This window comes from Rhea americana, unplaced genomic scaffold (genome assembly GCF_003343005.1).
Source record: "Rhea americana isolate MKP2758 unplaced genomic scaffold, rheAme1 scaffold_88, whole genome shotgun sequence".
In the NCBI taxonomy this organism is placed as follows: domain Eukaryota; kingdom Metazoa; phylum Chordata; class Aves; order Rheiformes; family Rheidae; genus Rhea; species Rhea americana.
Genome location: NW_028187066.1, coordinates 2,538,695 through 2,558,645, shown reverse-complemented (window position 1 = coordinate 2,558,645; position 19,951 = coordinate 2,538,695). Strand labels below are relative to the sequence as shown.

General features: G+C 36.3%; 2 protein-coding genes across 3 annotated transcripts in view; both read right to left on the bottom strand.

Annotated features, from left to right (window-relative positions):
* The window catches only part of MSRB3 (methionine sulfoxide reductase B3), a 93,528-nt gene extending 93,284 nt beyond the window's left edge, over nucleotides 1-244 (bottom strand). The window contains exon 1 of one of the 2 annotated variants that reach the window (XM_085323844.1): nucleotides 57-244. In XM_085323844.1, coding sequence (XP_085179970.1) covers nucleotides 57-195 — 139 coding nt within the window. In that variant the 5' untranslated portion in view covers nucleotides 196-244. The remainder of the gene's footprint in view (nucleotides 1-56) is intronic. The other variant, XM_085323843.1, reaches the window with a different exon arrangement.
* An 804-nt stretch (nucleotides 245-1,048) lies between these two features.
* Nucleotides 1,049-19,951, bottom strand: part of LEMD3 (LEM domain containing 3) — a 51,510-nt gene continuing 32,607 nt past the window's right edge. The window contains exons 5-14 of the mRNA XM_085323842.1: nucleotides 19,125-19,192; nucleotides 17,084-17,163; nucleotides 16,852-17,000; nucleotides 15,088-15,189; nucleotides 13,915-14,017; nucleotides 13,518-13,696; nucleotides 6,081-6,162; nucleotides 3,675-3,780; nucleotides 3,514-3,592; nucleotides 1,049-3,243 (exon numbers count right to left, since the gene is read on the bottom strand). Of these exons, the coding sequence (XP_085179968.1) occupies nucleotides 3,080-3,243; nucleotides 3,514-3,592; nucleotides 3,675-3,780; nucleotides 6,081-6,162; nucleotides 13,518-13,696; nucleotides 13,915-14,017; nucleotides 15,088-15,189; nucleotides 16,852-17,000; nucleotides 17,084-17,163; nucleotides 19,125-19,192 (1,112 nt within the window). The 3' untranslated portion in view covers nucleotides 1,049-3,079. The remainder of the gene's footprint in view (nucleotides 3,244-3,513; nucleotides 3,593-3,674; nucleotides 3,781-6,080; nucleotides 6,163-13,517; nucleotides 13,697-13,914; nucleotides 14,018-15,087; nucleotides 15,190-16,851; nucleotides 17,001-17,083; nucleotides 17,164-19,124; nucleotides 19,193-19,951) is intronic.

Below are 19,951 nucleotides of genomic sequence, written 5' to 3'. Positions count from 1 at the left end.
CGCCGCAGCCCTCCCGGCCCCCGCGCGGGGCAGAGCGCAGCCGCGGCGGCTCCTACCTGCGGCTCCTGCGGCGGCCGCCAGGAAGAGCGCGGAGAGGAGCAGCGGCGGCGGCGCAGCGCGCATGGGGAGAGAGGCCCGAGCGGCCGCGGCCCCCCCCGGGATGGCGGTGACGGGCCCCGGCGGCGAGGGAGGCATGACGGGAAATTCCTGGGCACCGGCCGCCGAGGCCAAATATGAGCATGGAGCCGGGAGCGCCGCGCCGCGCCAGCGGCACCGCGCCGGCCCCCGCAGGACGCGCCTTCCTCGCCCCTCCGTCTGAAGCACTGAATGCCGCAGCGGGGCAGCCCTTGGCCGAGGTTTTCACTCCGCCGGCGGGAAGGCAGCCCTGCCCCTGCCCCCAGCCAGCAGATCCACGTTTAATGCCCAGCGGCGGCGGCAGAACACGCATCAGCTACAGACAGGCATTAAAGATGCTTCCGTGAGGCTCTTCCTCCTTCCCTTCCCAACCGAACAGCTAAAATACAGCTAGGCAAAGACATTAAAAAAAAAACTCATGCAGTATTCTTTAGCAGTCSCACCTGCAGCCCTTCAGTAAAAACCTTAATTAAAGCCACCTAGAACAGCACAGTAGTTCTGTTATTACGCTGCTACTCTCTATTCTATCAAAAAAAAGTCCTCCCACTCATTTTATCACAGAAAATTTGATACCGCATTTGATTAGAAAGGTCATCTCAAAATACAAGCAGCAAGGGTAAGATTCTTTATCTCGCTCCTTTATCAGGTCAAGTGGCCTCCTCTAGACTCCAAGGTGTTCTTGATTTTGGCATTAGAAATGCCAAGTATTAACACTGCCTTGTGTAAAGTTGGGACAAGTTTCAGGCTGACAAGACAAACTTAAGCTCCCTTTTGTATCTCTTGTCAAAGTACCACCTATTCCAATGTTAAATCCTAACCAGGTGGCTATGGTGAAGAATTACTCTTTCCCCTCACTCCCAGGTGAAAGCAAGTATTAAAGAAACACCCAATTACCTAGAAGGTGAGACACATATAAAAACCCTAATAAACCTTTAATTTGATTTTTTTTGTTTTTTGTTTAGTTTTTACAGGACAGGGTGACAAATTACATCAAACATCTGATTCTTCTCAAATGTTTAGGTATTATACACATTCCCATCTGTCTTGCAGGAAGGGATATTGGTCAACTTAACAGTTTTAGGTAAAATAAGCTGCATAATAGTCATATTACAATAATAAAATGTACAGTGTTTACAAGAAATATATTTTAGAAGCAAGAACGATGCATTTTGCACCTGCATCAAAAGGCGACCTTTTAAAATGCCACAACTATTTTTACATTCACTCTTGCAACAGGTCACAAGATGGGGTCACTAAGGTCAGGTTAACAAACCACTATGATGCACATCAAATACAACAAAATTAGTTTATATACATATATAATACATATACATGTATATTATACATATACATATATGTATATAGTAAAACTCATCAAAATCTACCAGACCTGGCACAAAATCTACTCACCCATCAAAAATATGTACTTGTCCTTGGTAAGTAGAATTCTGCATGGCTGATTATATATTATATATACTCATTCATTAGCATCTGAGACATAAAACTGAGAATTTAAAATTTTTCAGTTAACAAACTCTCCAGTAATAAACATGGTGCCCACAAAAGCACAAAGGTAAGGCACAATAGGATTTTCTGTTGCAGAACAGTGTGCATCATGTTTACTTAACCATAAGAAAAACGTGCATTATTTGTGCAAGTTCATGCTGCAAATCCATCATATCTACAAAATAAAGTGAGTTTCAATAAAATTCATTTCACTGGTGCGCTTTCAGTCTCACCACCTATGGAATATTCAGCTGGGTAATCAGACAAAATTGTGTTGTAGGAGTGGGCCTTAGTAAAGCCAATGGTCTTAGATTTGCAACTAGATTTCTCAGCAACAGTTTTTGTAGTTACTGGMTAATTGTTAACAAATTTACAGGCTTGGAATCACAGGAATTACTGTCAGCTGAACACCTACTATTATTTCTAGTCTGCATCAGCCAAAATTGTTGTCTAACAGTTAATTGGTTAGTTAAAACAAGTTATAAATGTATTGGGAAAGTCACTTAATCCCAATGGTATCTTGTCACAGCCCTGGCAATTTTTATAATGAATACAGCTTTTCACAAAATATTTTTCCAGTATCTGCCAATTGCTGCTTTATTGCTCACAAATTTGAATTCATTACAATTGGTATCAGACCTTTCACACAAAATCAGTCAGATATTTTCATATAAAACCTATAAAAGATATTTAACTTGTATCTAACACTTTAAGTTATTTGGCCTCTTGTCATGGTACAGCCAAAACCATATAAAACATTAGGTTTTGAATAAAATAGGAAGCTTACTCATTGCTTCAGTGCAGACATCCTCACATAACACAGCCATTTTTGCCACCACCAGCATTTACTATTTATACACAAAACCCAGTATATCCACATTCAGCWTGTTTTCCCTCACACTTATAGGCAACCACTAATGCCAGGTTAAATTTCCCCATTCCTTAGCCGCAGAAAATGATTCTTTTACAGCAACAAAATCCTAATATTGACTGAAAAAAAGTATCTTTAAGTTACTCACCATCTGGAACTGTAGGTTGGTTGTTACAAAATACCCACAAGATTATTTCACAGTTAACTATGGAAATACAGGAAGTCTTCTTTTCTCCATGCTTTTGTATTATCAAAAACACTTCTTGGTGAAAAAATACAGTCACCACATCTGAAAATGTTTAATGAATTCGGTATTCGTCATGCAAAACTTAAATGCATTGGTTTACTATAGCCCCCCCCAACTTCCTGAAGCAATTTTTTTTCCCATCAGCTCAGTATTACTGCCTCATTGCTAAGTCCCTTTGGAAACAAGATTTCTGGAACGTTCAAAACTTTTATTTAATCCATTAAAGTATTACATACAAAAAGCACTAAAAAAGGAAGACGGCAGCCAAACAGGAATTCTCCTGTTGCAAGTATCAGTCCTAGCAATTGTAGAAAGTCTTCTCAGGAACTTCCCTGAGAATTAGTTGTGCCTGTCCGAAGACGGAGATGTGACATAGAGTTCATGTGTTTGTTTGATGGCTTCAGGGGAGTGTTGCAAGTAAGAGCCTGGGGAAAACGGTGATGATATCGATCTAGTCGCAGGTATTTTACTGTTACCAGCTTTCCTATAAGGCAAAGGAAGAGGAAAACAAAGACCTACTAGTTTAGAATAATTACATTTTGCTTTTGGATGAAACAAAAAACATGTCACTACACTGAGATTACCTTACCACGTGATACAGACTACATTTACTTAAAAAAAAAAAAAACTTTTTTTTTTTTTACTGCTTGATACTTCAATACAGAACACTTAAAAAGCTATTTCAATGGACTCCAACTGCACCCCATCCTCCGCAGTCTCTGCCCGTGTTTTGTTAGAAACCCTGATTTCTTACCATCAAACCAAGAGCCATGTAATGCCTTAAAAGCCTTTCCAGCATACTCTGGAGACAGACACTTGACATATACACAACCCTGCATTAAGAGAGAGAATTTTGGTTTAAAGTCCAACAGACAGAGAAACAAAGCATTAAAAAGTTACTAGAAAGATACTCACCTCACGTGAATTTTTGTCCACGGCAATATGAACAATTCCATCGTTATCACTGCATTTCTCCAAGATTGCTTCTTGAATTGCTAAATGCCAGTGATCACCTATTTCCCTAAGCAAACAATAAAAGATTTAATTAAGCACTAGTCTTTTTAAAAGAAGTTATAGAACTATATAGGAATAGATGTGTTACTAGCTCTAGCAACAAAGTGAGAGAACATTGGTCTTTGAAGTATACAGACATTATGATTCAATTCGGTTTTAATGAAAACATGTCTTCTCCCATGCAGCTCTTTTTGTGTTATCATGATACCTGACAGAAAGCACTAATACTTTTAAATTGTCAAACAGAAGTAATCTGAAGCGTTACATTTTCATTTGCTAAAGGAATAAATAATGACCAACCTATGCTTCTATTGAAAAAGGATCACCTTGGATGAGTCTGCATTAGCATTTTAGCTTTGATCAAGTGAGTTTTAGAAGGAAATCTCTCCTTCATCCACACTTACCATGCTTTGATTTGCATTACTGAATAGTCTAAAACCACCCATATCAAAGTCATTTTTGGTTTAACTGGAAGATGTACTCCACAGGACATTTAATACACTCCAGCTGCTAATAGGCATTCACTCAATGGAACCAGATCAGAGCTAGTCCAGAGTATTACGCCTGGAAATGCATGCAGTATAACACTAGGTCTTCGGTATCCGTTATTTTGCTCTACAGCTTTGTTCCTATTGCCCTACCTGTGCATAGCTTTAGAGCATTTTTGATGTTACCTAAAGCTGAGGTCAAAAACTCAGATACAATGCCATATACATATTAAGAGGTGCCTAATCTCAACACATTACGTATGATTCTGCATTCAAAACCTAAAATTGTTTAACCACATGACATCTAAGAATTCAACCTGATAGTTGAACAATCCTTGAAAAATTGTGGAAAATTCCCTTCAGGTGTGAAGTGGACAATTAACACAAGAAAGTAGCTTTGACTGCTGTGAAGGAAACTGCTAGCAGTAATCTCCCTGCTCCTGGTAACTACTAAGTCATATAAATTGCAGGAAAATAGTTCTTAACCTTACTCCTTCAAGGGGAGAAGTAAACAAAGCAAATTAAATAAACAGGAGGCAAGAGACAAAGTGCTGAATAAAAATCCTGGCAGGGTTGCATAAAACAAGTGCAGTTATGATGTTTGAGAGAGAAGGTCACACAACAGCAAGGCAGATGAGCAGATCTTTCTCTGCAGTGGCTACTTCTGGCAAAGGTAAAAGATCAAACAAGGCAAGAAACCAAAGCAGTAAATGGCACTACAAATACAAGGGATACTAGGAGCTGAAGACAATATATCCAAATGCAGTAATCACCTGTGTCCTTACTCCACTGTCCTCTCCTACTTCCTGTTATTCCCTATAGTAATCAAAAGCTTTTTTTTTTTTTTTTTAAAGCATTCAGCTTCTCATGTTCTTCAGTCTTGATAAGCATCTCACCTTTATTCTGTAATACAGGATAGCATCCTCTTTTTTCCCCTTACATAATCATATAAAGAAATTAATTCCTTCAGAAGAATTACTGGAATCCTTGTATCTTTTTTCACTGCACAAATAAGGCTTCACAGGTTAGGAAGGAGTAACTGAAAAAACCCTACTGACTTCAGTATTTCAAGCTTTTGAAAGTGCCAGTCCCCAAATCCTAACATATTCTAGCCCACAACCAATGGGGTAACAGGACAGTAAATTAATTCTAATAATATATTATAAATATATATACACACACAAATGTAATAATTTTGCCTTAACCTTTAGCATATGAAACAAAACTTATTATTTATTCAGATACAACACATACTCTAGAATTATATCTAAGCCTTAGAAGCCATACCCTGCACTAACTTCTATTTAAAAGCTTTCCATTACAAAAATCCATTTGCTTCAAAACTAGGCAGTCAAAGCCCTCCCTAACATACAAAATTTCTTGTTCTAAATTCAACATTCAAATGCATGTTGTGCAAGTTCTAAGAAAGTCTAAATACTTCAGAATACTTTAGAACCTACAGTCTATTATGATTAGGCCACATAACAGTTATAGTCTCCCCTGCCAATTGATACAATCAAACATTTACAGAATCAGAAGATTGGCCATTACACCAAATGCTTTGATTAAATGCAACATTCCTTGAGGACTGACCCAAAGACACCAAGCAAGGATATATGATATGATATATTGTGAAGGATAAAGAAAGACTTAAGCTTATGTCTTCTCAAAAGTGCCAGAGGCAGGGATTTTCGCACAACTGGTTTGTTTCTTTTAAGATATTCATGTTCACTGGCTTCTTCCAAAACCCCGACAGACGAAAAGATTAGACACTTTCAAATGAATATGGAAATATGGATACCTAATCACTTTTACTTACATAACTGGATCAAACATATTGCGAATCTTTAGACACGGTGTCAAGCTGTTTGGCGGTGAATTTCTTCTATCTAGATGAAATGCTAAAGAAAAAAAAAAGCAGTAGTATTTACTGACAAACAGGATATTATCTAGTTAACAAGTGTCAACCTTACACATTAATGCCTTTCTGTTCCTACTCAAAAGAACATTTTTTTCCATATATGAAAAGCTTCAAGCAAGTTTATCACAGAATCTTCTACTGCCCTGAAGAAAGCGTACTATACTTAGTAATTAAATTTCTTTAGTTTTACATCTTCTAAATTTAAAATAATAATGCATTCACTCCTAGTTAGGACACAGTAAATGGAAGGAATTCAAGGCAGTAAAAAGCACTATACAGTTGACACAGAAATTGTTTGAATTATGCCTCAGTGAAAAGAGGTAGGTATCCTCGATATCAGAGCAAGTTTCTGGAGCTGTAAGTTAACTGTTCAGTTTCAACTCTCTGATGAATTTACAATTCTTCCATTTTGGGGGGCAATCTGCTTGTCTAAAAAACAGGGCAGGTGTTTAGATGGACACTACATCATATCTGTATTGCAGTAAGAGGACAAGGAACCCTCTATAAGGATGGAGCTTTTCTAATCCTAGATGCTCTACATACACAATCAGAAATTGGTGAAAGAACTAAAATGAATCACACCAGAAGATATAAAACAGATACAAGAAGAGTGAACAGTAGAAATAACAGAATAATTATTTCAAAGCTGAATGGTCCCATGAAAGATCTTCTAAAGTTCTAATGTTCTAAAATACATATCAGCTTAAGATTCTCCTTGCAGGTGTCACAGCAGAAGATAAACATGAGGAAAGGAAGATAGTAGCCCTACAGATTCAAGTAAGATGGCTCCAAGCCTTGAGAAAAGCCAACAGTGCATCACCAGAAATGGAAGTGAATAATCTGGTAAAACTGCTTCCAAGACTTGAAAGAAATATTATTTTGAAGCCTTGTAGATAAATAGCTGCAAAAGTTCTAATGTAAGATCAAAAACCTCCACAGGACAAAAATAATATTCCAAACTGATGCTAATGCTTCACAATCCTTACTTTCAGTAGGGTTCGAGGTATTCATAATGTTATATTCCAAGTGTTAGAAGTCTTCATGTTTCCTGTTGTTACCTGAAAACAAATTCTTAGAAGTATATCCAAGGTACAAACACCACTGCTCTTCCGTAACTCACCAAAACAAATATCCYATTGTCAGGCATGCAGAAGACATTGCATATGAAACACTAGCACTAGCCAAGAGAAAATTCACTGCCTGCAAATACGGCACGGACAAACATAATACTCCTTATGTTAGTTTTCTATGAAGCAAGAAAACATACAATCACCACCTAGAAATTTTAAAAGATGGTCTCCAAATCTAACACAGAACTTATCATACGTCTTCCGAAAGTCAACACCACCTCTAACAACTGACCAGTTCTTCTTGGAAATAGTTCTCTAAATATGCTGGTGACATTGCACCAAAATGAGCTGCCTACAGCTTAAGGAAAAGTCCTTTTTCAATAGCACGTGGTTTTGTAAAGTTTTTCACCCCGATTAAAAATTATACATAGGGTATGCAATAAAAACTTTACAGAACTAAGCAACATTGAAAAATAAATGGACTTACCTCACTCATGTAAGTTGGCTTGAGCAGATCAAGGGAGGGTGAAATGTCACCAGCATATTGTACACTGAGGCACCACACCATACTGGAGAAGGTGATCTGGGGTGGCCTAGTCATGAACCTGGACCTGAAAAGGTGTGGGGTTGAGGAAATTATGTGCTGACTGTTAACAGCTAGGTTTATTCAGCACATCATTTTGATCTAAGGATAAAGAATGATGAGGTTATTGCAGAGGATGAAGACCCACAGGACTAACACCTTTGCAAGCTGCTTATGAACTCCAGACACATTCTGTTGTTTAAGAAGGCAGCTACATCAATGAACTAAGCAAGAGTAATCAAATAGGAAATCTGTGTCTCAGTGCAGGTACCTCTAAAAACAAGCCCTGTCTGTTCCAGTTTCTAATAATCTTCCACTTAAAAGCACACCAGCTCCTCAAAGCTTGCAGAGATTACTTCAGTCAGAGAACACCAGCCCTAACACAAGAATAAACTACCTTGCACTAGCAGAACAAATATGCCTACAGCAGTGTAGTATATGAAAACAAAGATGAGTCCTGCTTTTTCTCAAAAATATTTCAGAGCCATAATAAATTAAAATAAAGTCTTGCAACTTAGATAGAGCTTTCTATGTGTAAGAAAAGTTGGTGACAGAAACCAGTGAGGTATAAAATTAATGCTGGCACAGTAATAGGCATGAAAAAGCATACTAAAAATCAGAGCTAAAATTGGAGGCAGGTAAGAAATAGAAAAGGAAAAGTAATTAATGTGTAATGCTGTACCTACACAAGAGAATTCAAAACAGTGTTGTTAACAGACATTTCTTAAATTTCATTATACATCTACACCAGTGACATTTAAAAAAACACTTAAAGTGACATAATTGTTCAGRTTACAGTACTGATTATTTGAAAGTTTCCACTGACGTGGAGTATGCAAAATATGCTCATGACAGTGTTCCTCACAATAAAGGCATAAACAACTATTCCTGTGGGACAATAGTCTGAGCTACACAGTAACCRAGTATTCATCTCGCCTGTCAATTATTTTCCTAAATCTTACTGTTGAGACTTAGATTTATCAGATGAAAGTAAAAGGCATAAATTTAATAAGAAAGCAGAGGCATGACTTTGCACAATAAATCACTAACAATAAAGCTTTCAGGATCTTCATGAATTCCCCTATAGGGCTAGCAAGCACCTTCAAGCAAAGTGGCTGGTGTTTTATCTCAATTATAATAAAACCATATTATCTTAAACTACATATGACATTATCATTTCACATTCAAACAAGAGAAGGGGCTGAGAKTGACTGCTACTAACAATCTTTGCATTACTGACTGGAATACATCTACAATGGAGGGAAAGAGTCTTGCATAGCGTGATTTCAAAAGGAATGTCCAAGAAATTATGGTACTACCTTCTATACCTCTTGATTCACTACAGAATTATTGCAATTATTACTGCAATAAGCAATTTACCAGGACTTCCCTCATTCTTATCAAGGCAAGAACAAAAAAAGGAATCTAGTTGAAAGTGTTACACAACACATGATGAAAAAGTATCCGCAAATCTAAATACTACCGTATGCTAGCCAGAGAGAGAGGAGAACATGGTTGTCTTGGGTTTTAATATAATAGTTCAGCTACAGAATTAGCATAGGACAGATACAGAATTTTAGCACAAATAAGGTATTTTCCAGTTTTCCTGCAACAGCTAACAGAGCTTTTTTTAATGTGGAGAAAGGATTATAACCTCACAGGTGTGGGGGGAGGAGGAGTGTCATTCATGAAAGGTAACAGGTTATCTTCCATGCTGCAGGATGAAATATCACCCTACCTGCAGGGTACTTTGGAGAACCTCTATTTCATCTCCAGAGCTGTCAAGGAACTTTTGCTATCACTGTTAGTTTAGCTATGCTGGAATTCTAACTAGGTATTTTTCCTTAAAGCTCCAGTTATTGAGGACATGACAGGACAGCCACATCCAATCTTTCTACAGCAAACYGACCACACTAGAAATAAGTATTTCTTTCGTTGCTTTAATCAAATTGCATTTGGGAATGAACAAGACTATTGTCAAATTTATTTTTGAATTGAGAATTTTCTAGGCAGTTGTTTTCAAAACATTGCTTGTAATTGTCCATCATCCTACAGTATCAGCTTACCTACCTTATCTATTCTATTGATAAATATAGCTAACACATCTAGTAGATACCTGGTAAGCATCTAGAAAAACCGTACTTTATTCTGATAGAGCTTAAAAAAAGAATACAAGAAAAAAAATCTACTGTCTATCAAAGCGTAGGATGCATCCTGAAGGATTGGACAAAATGGCACAGTCATCCAAATGAACCTCTGGATGACCACAAATGAAACTCTGGACACTAACACAGACATAGAGCCCATATTTTCATGCATGCTACAGGTCTCTACTGGAAAAGGATATTATCATACATCAATCTCCTAGTACATGTTGATTGACAGGTCTTAAAAGACTTTCTTCAACAGCACATATTCTAGGTATTGTGTTCTGTTACAGAATACTACCAGATATTGAAAGTTTAAGAAAAATCATGGTGCTGAGATTTTTTCACAGATTCAAAAACAAGAATTCTGCTTTTATAGGTACTGAGTTTGTTCAGCATTTACCAAACCTGAAGATTATTTGAGAAAATAATCTCCAGCCTGTTTCATGAAAAAGTTCTGTATTCAAACATTAAAACTGGAATATGAACTTCTAGTTGATTTATACTTCCAAAAAATTAAGAACACACATACATACAGAATTGCCAATATTGCGGAAGAAACAGTTGTGTAAAAGGTATGAGACACTTATGTCACGGAACTATGTCATGGAACAATTTCCAACAGGCATGGGAAAACAAGAAACTCAAAAGAAAAAGCTTTAGCATGTGAAAGCTACCTTTGCCTTGTAAATGTCTACTAAGATGTACAGAGCCCTTTTTATATCATTTCAACAACTGCCATTTACATACTCTTCTGTAAGAGCTGAAGTTCTTCCAACATCTTTCCTAAATTACAAACAAAAGAAGAGAACTAGGRAAATCGCTGCTGAAACAACTGAAAGAGGCATATAGAGTATGCCAAGCACATATTCTAGGCAATAGACAAGTAAGCACTACAGCTGATGAGTAGAGCTCTCCTATACATTTACAGCAGGTAAATGCTGAAGTAGGTATCAGACACTCAAATTCTTAGGGTAACAGACAGTATAGCTACAGAGGTAGCCATACTTCTGTAGTAGTATATACTTCATTTAGAAATGAAGTTTTGGAAACTACTAATGTGTTGGAATCCTGAAAGAACAGTCCATATAGCAAAGCAGCACCCGGGCTATCACCCACTAAGAATGCTTTCAGATGAAGGAAGTTTGTCATTTTTGATATAGGATAGAACATTATATATTTGTTTTCTTTGCAATATAAATCAATGTCACAAGAACAACAGAGCAAATGAGCAGGTCAAGAAACTCCAGAACAGGAGTGTCATGTTCCCCAGCCTGTATACAGAAGAGTAAATTATGTAAAAGGTTTAGTTTTATAATATGCATAGTTTGCAGAAGTTACATTCAATATAGGTTTTTTCAAAGTCAGTCAGGACAGTATTACAGATGAGGCAGAAATAGCTAGAGACAAAACCTGCCAGTGTCTGCACTGTATGAAAGCACTCATGCATCCCTAATACATAACATCCTAGAAAAAAAAAGGCTCTGCAATTCTCATAAGAAAGTTACTATTCACATCTTCCTAGTTAAAAATTTAATTTTCAAAAACTGATCATTTCATATAGTTCTCACAGCAGAATGTCATGCTGCTACTAGCAGAACCTCAAGCCTGTTAGCATTATTTACAAGGCATTTTTAGAGGGAGAAAAAGCAAGCAAAAAAATTTTTGATGGGTATTTAGAAGTGAGAAATGTAACGCTAAAACCAGCTCCATAACTCTGAAAAGTATCTAACGATATCACAGTATACTATTTTGGCATATACAAGAAATGGACCCCCAAACAAGCTAGGACCCTGATCAGAGATCAGATTACATGCCAAATGTTGTGAGGTATTTGCAAATACTTGTTTTTTCAAGTCAAGTATTGACTTGTCAGCCAACCAGGGCAGGGAGGATTGTTTGTTTGTTTTCGCTTTGCACTTACGAAAAGCAAAAGTTCAGACCTGAGGGCTGAAAGCATATATATATGAAAACACACAAGTGTCCTGGAAGAACATCAGAATATGTTAGCACTACTCTCTTGTTCAGGCAATCAAGTCTGCTACAGTTCAAGTGTTTCAAGCTAAAAACAAGATCACAATGTGCTTCTGTCAGGTTTTGAAAAGGAAATAATTACTATAGAGGTCACTTTATGTCTTCTTTTAAGGGAAATGGAATATTTCTTACAAATAAAAATGTGTATCAGTAAAAAACAAAAGACAGAAACCTATTAATAGTTGCATTAGTTAAAATATGACCAAAATAGGCATACACCAGAAGAACAAAAAAGAAAAAGTACTGGCTTGTTAGTGGGGTTTCTTTTGTTTAAGTGTGACCAGGAAGGGGAGAAAAAACCGTTTGGTTTTTAGCTACCTTTCACTCAGCATCTAGTTCAATGCCACAGAATACATGGTAATATCTGATAGTAAATAAATAAAAAATTGATCTAAGAATAGAAAAAGTAGTAGCTCCCCCTTTCCTTACCATCAAAATACCTAATGAGTTTATAGATTAGGATTCTATACAGTGTTTATTTCAATCACACTGAGGAGAAAATATAGCATTCCAGAAGAACATAATGCAAAATCGACTACAGACACTTGAAAAATCACAAGATTCAAATAACTGGCAATTAGGTCTTCACTTTCAACATTTATCTGCAATACTTAGATTTTGATAAAGTGATCATTCTTTTTTTATCGCAATCTAGTAAGTATTCAAAGCTTTTAGTCGACGGAAATTTGAAACTATAATTAAAAACTTGAAGCCTTGTGTGAGTAAAGAAGACAAAGAACTAGGGGAAGATAAGCACTGCAGACAAACAACTGCATGACCTACTGGGTTCTTGCTTCATTAGCAGCATCAGTAGTTCCAAGACAAACATGCAAAGTGACACACCACTGCTAAGTTCACTCATGATTACAGTCTTCTCAAAACAAATGCTTTGMTGTGCCAAAGAGCTTCAAAAAAGAATGCACAGACCAGAAAAACCTTTCTTACAGAAGGAAAGTGCCACTAGGAGATGCTAAAAATTCATGTTTTGTTGACTGAAGAATCTTTTATCCCAGCAGCTTCCYCTTCAAAATAAACAAACTCCTCCTCCAAACTCTACTTTAGGGTACCTGACTTAATAGTAGAAAATTCAAATCTAGAGCTCTGATATACTTGCTATCAGATACAAACAATTACATTACTTCCAATAACTATGTACAAGTATAAAGGAGGTCAGAACTAGACCAACTAAAAAAATATCTGAATTCACGCAAAGGAACAAAGTATCTAATTTTGGCTATATGCAGTCTGCCATATTTCTGCAGTAGCTACAACAGAAAAAGCCTATTTTGCATGAAAATAAGACAAACATTTGATACACAAAAGAAGCAAATCAGCTGAATAATATCATAGAGAAATAAGCATTGACAAGTCATAATCATACTTGAAAGTATCAGGGAAAACAAATCTTTCATTTTAAGTGGCAAAACATCATTCAGGAAGGAGGCAGAAGCACACAATTTAAACCAAATTCCATTTGCAAAGTAACCAAATTGTTCTATACCTTGGCCTTGCCATACTTTCGATGGTATAACTAGAATTTTGTCACATGCTGCAGAAGGTTGCATCCACTTCCAAACCAAGAACTCAGCACCACCTATTCTTCGTGTCTCTGTGCGAACTCTAGATTCATTTGCTGCAAGAAAGTCAACCGCTCTATTCCAGACTTTCCTCATTTTCTTCCTGAAAGCAAGAATCACATTAGCACTACAACAACCTGCACAGTTGACATACAGCACACAGAAGAAATTAATTCAGTGTTGTTTTCACCTGTATCTATAAGGCAATCAAAATGCTGCACCATGCAATCTACTAAATTAACTCAGTTAACCGATTAATTTCTTTTTAAGCTACATGCTTTATTCTGTGTAAGCATTTCAATAGCCATAGTGAGAACATACCTGTCCTGAGGAGGTATTAGAGAATCACGTACATGTGGAATAGGCATATAAGGCTGCAAGTCTCTATTTTCAGAACATGCCTCACTGTGACTTCTTAGAACATCTGAGAACATCGTAAGAAAAAAAAAAGTTATCTAAGTAGTTTAAACAAACATTTAGAAGTATTCAATGCTGGCTATGAACAGCTACATTAACTTTTCTGACTACTGGAGTTGGAAGGTGATGTCAAGGTGTTCTTGGCATTTTAAATCATTTCTCCTCCCAAATATGTTAAATGCAAATCGAAGAAACTAATTACACACTTACACACTCCAATTTTATTTGGAATAAAGGAAGAGAGTTCTTGTGGTTAATCTTGATTGCCATTTTTAACTGTCACCAAAGACAGAGACATTTAAAAACACAGTGCATTCTCCACAACAAAACTGTACTCACAAACCAAACAGCTCACCAAAGGGTAAAACAAGAAAATAGCCCTGATTTCTCTGTCCTTCCTACCATCTTTAGATTTACAATGACTGTCACAGAAAGTAGTAAATTAGAACAGTTTCAAGTATAGATTTTAGTGCTTGTTTTGAATGGCATCTATGAACAAACTACTAAAATCACTGCAACTTCAAGTACAAAAGGTAGAATTTCAGAATTCAATTATACATACTATTTTAGTAACACAAATCCGATCAAACTGTCAAATTTAAAAGCTTCTTTTTCTATTGAACAATCATTAAAGATAGAATTGAAAGCTAACACAAGTTTTAGGAGTACATTGGCTAAAGACAGCTGAAAAACAAAATGAATGTTAGAAAGCAATGTGTCGCCATACTTAAAGTCAACCAACATCCCATTTGTATTTGTATTTTTAATAACAGATTACATCCTGCCTGGTCAATGGTAATTTATTATAGCCATTATGATACAATTCACAAATTTAAGACTTTACCAAACACCTTTATTAGGACAAGCTTGAAGCAGTTTAGCTGCACTCACCCCCCACTTTCTTAAATAAAAAAAAAGAAAGAAAAAAAAATGAAACAGGCATCTCTCCAAGTACTGCAAGATAACCAACAACTAGACAGAGAGGCTGGAAAACATAACCGACCGAATTATGGTGAACACTTGAAAGCTTATGTAAAGCTGATATAGATGCATCAGATGTGATTTGAGAAGCCGTACCTATGATTTTTACCACCATATCATACATCTGCCTTGTCTCCTCTTCCTCTTTTGCCCAACGATATTTCATGTAGTGCAAGACTCCCCATACCATTGCTACACCTGCATTAAAATTAATAAAATTATTTAAACATTACTGAATTGTTGGTATTGAACAAAGTTCACACTACATGCTTCAGAAGTTGGTTGAACTAAGCCAAAATTTTAAGGTACCTCAAACTTTAAATCTAGTGAAGTATACTGTCTTCATCTAACAAAGCAACACTAGTTCTTAAATTTTGAAGAGCAGATAGATTTAGAAATTTTTTTCCTTAACAATAACTTGGCATCCCACCGCCAGAATTGTATTTTAAAATTTTACCCTATGGTAAAGAAAAACCCCCTGAATTACTGTGGAAAAATTCAAAATCTTATTAAAAGTCTATGTAAACTGACAGTTTGGAACATCTTAAGTTTTAAAAATAATATTCTTATTTACAGACAAGTCACATGCTTTAGACATGTAAGTCAAAACTAATTAACTTTGCTTCAGCTACAGATTTGTAAATGAAGTATRTTTTTTTCCTATTATATTAAAGGTTATTTCCAAAAAAGACAATCTAGTTAAGGCCAGAAACATAAGCTGAAAGGCCATCAGAAACATCTAATTCCCTCTTCTATCTCAGGCTGAAAGCACGACTATACATGAGACCTCTCAACAAAGAAAAAAACATACACAAGTGCTAGCTACTTAATTGGTTTTGAACCCCAGTGACCAGAAGGCAATGTTAGCTGATATATCGAAGAGAACGAGTGACACCACTATTTTAGACCAAAACGCGTGTTTACCGATACAATACATCTAACTTTTACATATTTTTTTTTAATGGCATTTCCTAATATCCTTAATTACAGACGAGAAAATTGAGGCACCAAGTGACTTGTTCAAGTATGACTCATCGGATCCATGACCAATTAAGTTTTGAAGTCCCAATCCAAATCTCTATCCACTACTATTAGAAGGTGGCCATCTGTGACAATTTGCCTTTAGCCTTTTGGTTTCTCAAAAGGCTAATGAAGGAGGTCTTACATCTTCTGTTCCTTAAGTATGAGATTGTTAAAACACTAAGCCCAAGGAAATACTGAATATTCAACAAGCGTGAGAGATCAGCTTTGCATCTTCAGTATTTCTAACATGCCACATGGCACGCACTCAGCAGCATAATATATGATCCTGTTGAGTTTTCAATTTGGTCAAGACTGAAACTTAGAGAGTCATTGGAAACTAAATCCACAACTCTTACTGAAGGATTTGGTGTGTATACACATATTTTTAATTTTGTAACACAGACTTACAGTTAGGAAGTTTTGGTGACAATCACGTTGACTGTCTACCTTTCCTAGACATTGGAAACATAACTACAAAAAAAACCCTTCAAGTTCCTCAAACACTAGTGAAATGCTCTCCAATTAAGGCTATCATCTTTTTAATGGGCATTAAAAAAAATTAATTAAATCTGGATGTTTGAAAGCCACAGATTTTGCTTTTGCAGGCAAAAATTCCAAAGGAATAGATTCAGCTAACTCTTAACAGCAGGCAATAGCAACCGATGGGAAAATACAGTGGTACAATCAAAGCGCAAAGCAGGCTGTTGTAACCAAGATATCAACTGGAACTCTGAGTTAGATAGCTGGAAAAAAACTTTCTGTGAACATGCTATTTCCTTTTCCCTCATCCAATTACATAAACACAAGTTACAACAAAAGGTTGATTTTTAAACTTACCCAAAAGTAGTATTGATAATCTATGAGTTACATTAACAAATGCACGGCGAAAACGACACCTGAAAGACATCTTTGGACTAGTGGATTCCAGATATTTCACATTTGTCACATTAGTGACATTTATTTCATTTGGGTCATTGCTGAGACACCTATTAAAAAACAAACAAAGGTATTTACATAAACAGATACATTCTGTTAGAAGAATTTAAGTTACAAAATAAAAACCACTTACTTTATGCCAACATCTTCCCCACTATTCAAGATCCATTGTAGTGATTTGTTAAGTACACTTTCATATTCTGGATCTAAGCTCTGTCAGAGACAAATATTAATGAGCAGTTTCTTTAATAACCAGAAAGTTGTCATGTCAAACTAAAATACAAATACCACACAAATGGATAAGTAAGCAAACCTACATGGTTTTGTTCTTGAGTCTTCAATTTTTGCATAACGTTCACTAGGCAAAGTGAATCCATACAAGCTATGAGCAGCTACGGGACTTACTAATATTCCTTGAATTGAGGGCTATTTGAAAAGTCAAGCCACATTCATCATTTTATTAACAATTATAACCTGCAGCAAGAAAAAATTATTCAGCCACTAGGCGGTGCTCATAGAAAGTCCACTTCAAAATTAAAAACTAAACTAGACATAAAACTTGTTGAAAATTGGCCCTGTAAAACAGGCTGATGCCTTCTTTTTTTTCTTTTTTTTAAGCAGCTTGATGAAAACCAATTTAAACTGATATTTTGCAAATATTCCAATGTTTCTAATGATATTGCTACACAGGAAATGATGTATACTTTTAAAGAGTGTTAGCTCACATCAGTTATTACAGGAGAACATCTACTGCAATCTGAGCAATGGCTGTCTCCATAGTTCATCTTATATGCACTTTTGCAGAAAAGGAAAGAAAAAATGAGTTTAATATTGTATTTGAACTTATATTTAAAAAAAAAGAAATCCTAATCTTGCTTTGAGCCTTACATAATGCAACTGGCCTACAATTAAAGGAAAAGCACTGAAGAAAAATTAAAACAGCAGCTATTTTATTTAATGTTGAGAATAAAATATTAAAGTTGTATCACTTATCACAGTGAAATGCTGCAAAGGAGTTGCATTTACACTCCCCCAAAGGAGGAAATGTAGGGTTGAATGAGACTTCATATAAAGTGACAAATTAGCATATGAAATTTGAGCTTCCTTTCAGAGCTAAAAATTTGTGGTCATACCAACTGTCATTCTTTAAGCACAATAGATACGTAACACCATCCGCTATCTCATACCTCTTAGTATTTTTTTCTTTCATGTGCTGCCACAAAGCCCTGGTTTTAACAGCAAGTATAAAATGTCATTGCTAATCTGCACTTTCTTAATTTGTTAGCAGCTTCTTTAGGATGCTCTCCAAATCACCCCTTTTTGTCTCTAATRTCTGCCAAAAATGTAAGATTTATCTTGGCTTTCTGTCCATTACTCGCAAAGTCACATCAGCTTAACATCTTAATCTCCCACTCCCAAACCGATACAAAAATTTTTTTGTATCCTCAGCTTTTAAAAATGTTCAAGGAGTCTATTCCTGAATGGGACACTAATGTGTACTAAAAAATAAACCTACAACTATCAAAAGACCAGAAATATATTTTATTGGGGAAGGGGGCCACACAGGGGGGAAATTGCAGGACAGAGTGGGATTTCATAGTACTGTATATCTAGCAAATTATTTTTAAGAAGCCTTTTCAGACCATTTCTGTTTAACATATCAATGAGTGGTGTCTCCATACAGCTGCTGCCTGTAAGGCCCACAGGCTTCACCCTCTATTCCTAAAGGAAGGCAGACAGCACCCTTTCCTAGCAAGTGCCAAACAACTGTCTCAAAACATTGTCTACTGCGTTCTAGAAAAGCTTCTGGAGATCTGCTTCACAAAAATTTTCTTCTTTGTGTTGGTCAACCACCTCCATCAATTGAAATTATGTTATATTCTTGTGTTTTAACTACAAGGGAAAAAAATCTGCATGCTATAAAGCACTATTTGTCTACATGTGCACTGCAGCCGAGTTTTTCTTTCACCTTCCCCCTCCCCCAAAACCTCACCATCTCCCCAAATAAAAAAACCATCAGTAGCACGTGTTAAAGATTAGCTCCAAACATTTCCAAATAACATTCAATTGTAAGTCAAATTTTAGACACTACGCCAGATACAAAACTAGACCTTACAAATTTTAACTTATACAAATCTTAGATACAACCAATGAAAAATACCTCGATTGCTTACTTTCAAATATGCAGCTGCCTCCTGGACGGTAAGATTTCTTTGATTAGAGCTGCCACATTCATGTTCCCCTGGTAAAATTAAACTTTTGTTTATTTTGATCTACTTATTACTGCATTATATAAAATAAAATCACCTAAATACAGTTAACAATCTACACAAGCAGTAATAGCTGAAGAATTCTCACAAGTTCCACTAGAAAAAAAAAAGGGGGGGGGAGAAAAAAATCTCTGAATGAATTTCCCCTTGGGAGAAAGAAAAAAAATGCCACAGCCAATCATATGTATAAGTCTCATTGACAGAACTTCATGTACTGATCAGAAAGGACAAAAGATAGTATGCAGTGCTATGAAAGTAATATAAAATGGTTACTGTACACTGACTCAACTTCTTCCAGGTAATTTCTGTTTACTCCAAAACATGTATTATCTGTTCATACAGATCAAGTTATCTCCAGTCACAACACATACCTACTTCAGGCACTATGAAGTGCCTGACTACAGATTAGGTTAATCCAAGTTACATCAACAACTCATCACTTTCTTAGACTACATGGGCATGCTGTGAATGTCTGAAACTGTTGGTTTTACCATCTTCCTAATTCTTTATGAAAGTATGCAAAAACAGTCAGGAAATTAGGCAATATATACAGTCAGTTCTCACAGCCATATGTCATCATCTTCCTAATTTTCTTTACTAAGCTAATTCAAACAAAAAAAATAGTGACAGCAATGCCAAGACGAAGTCACAGAGAAAAGAAAAAAGGGCTTAACACCAGCTTTTATCTACAATTAAGCCATTATTCCTGAAGAACAGTCAGAGAGCAGTAA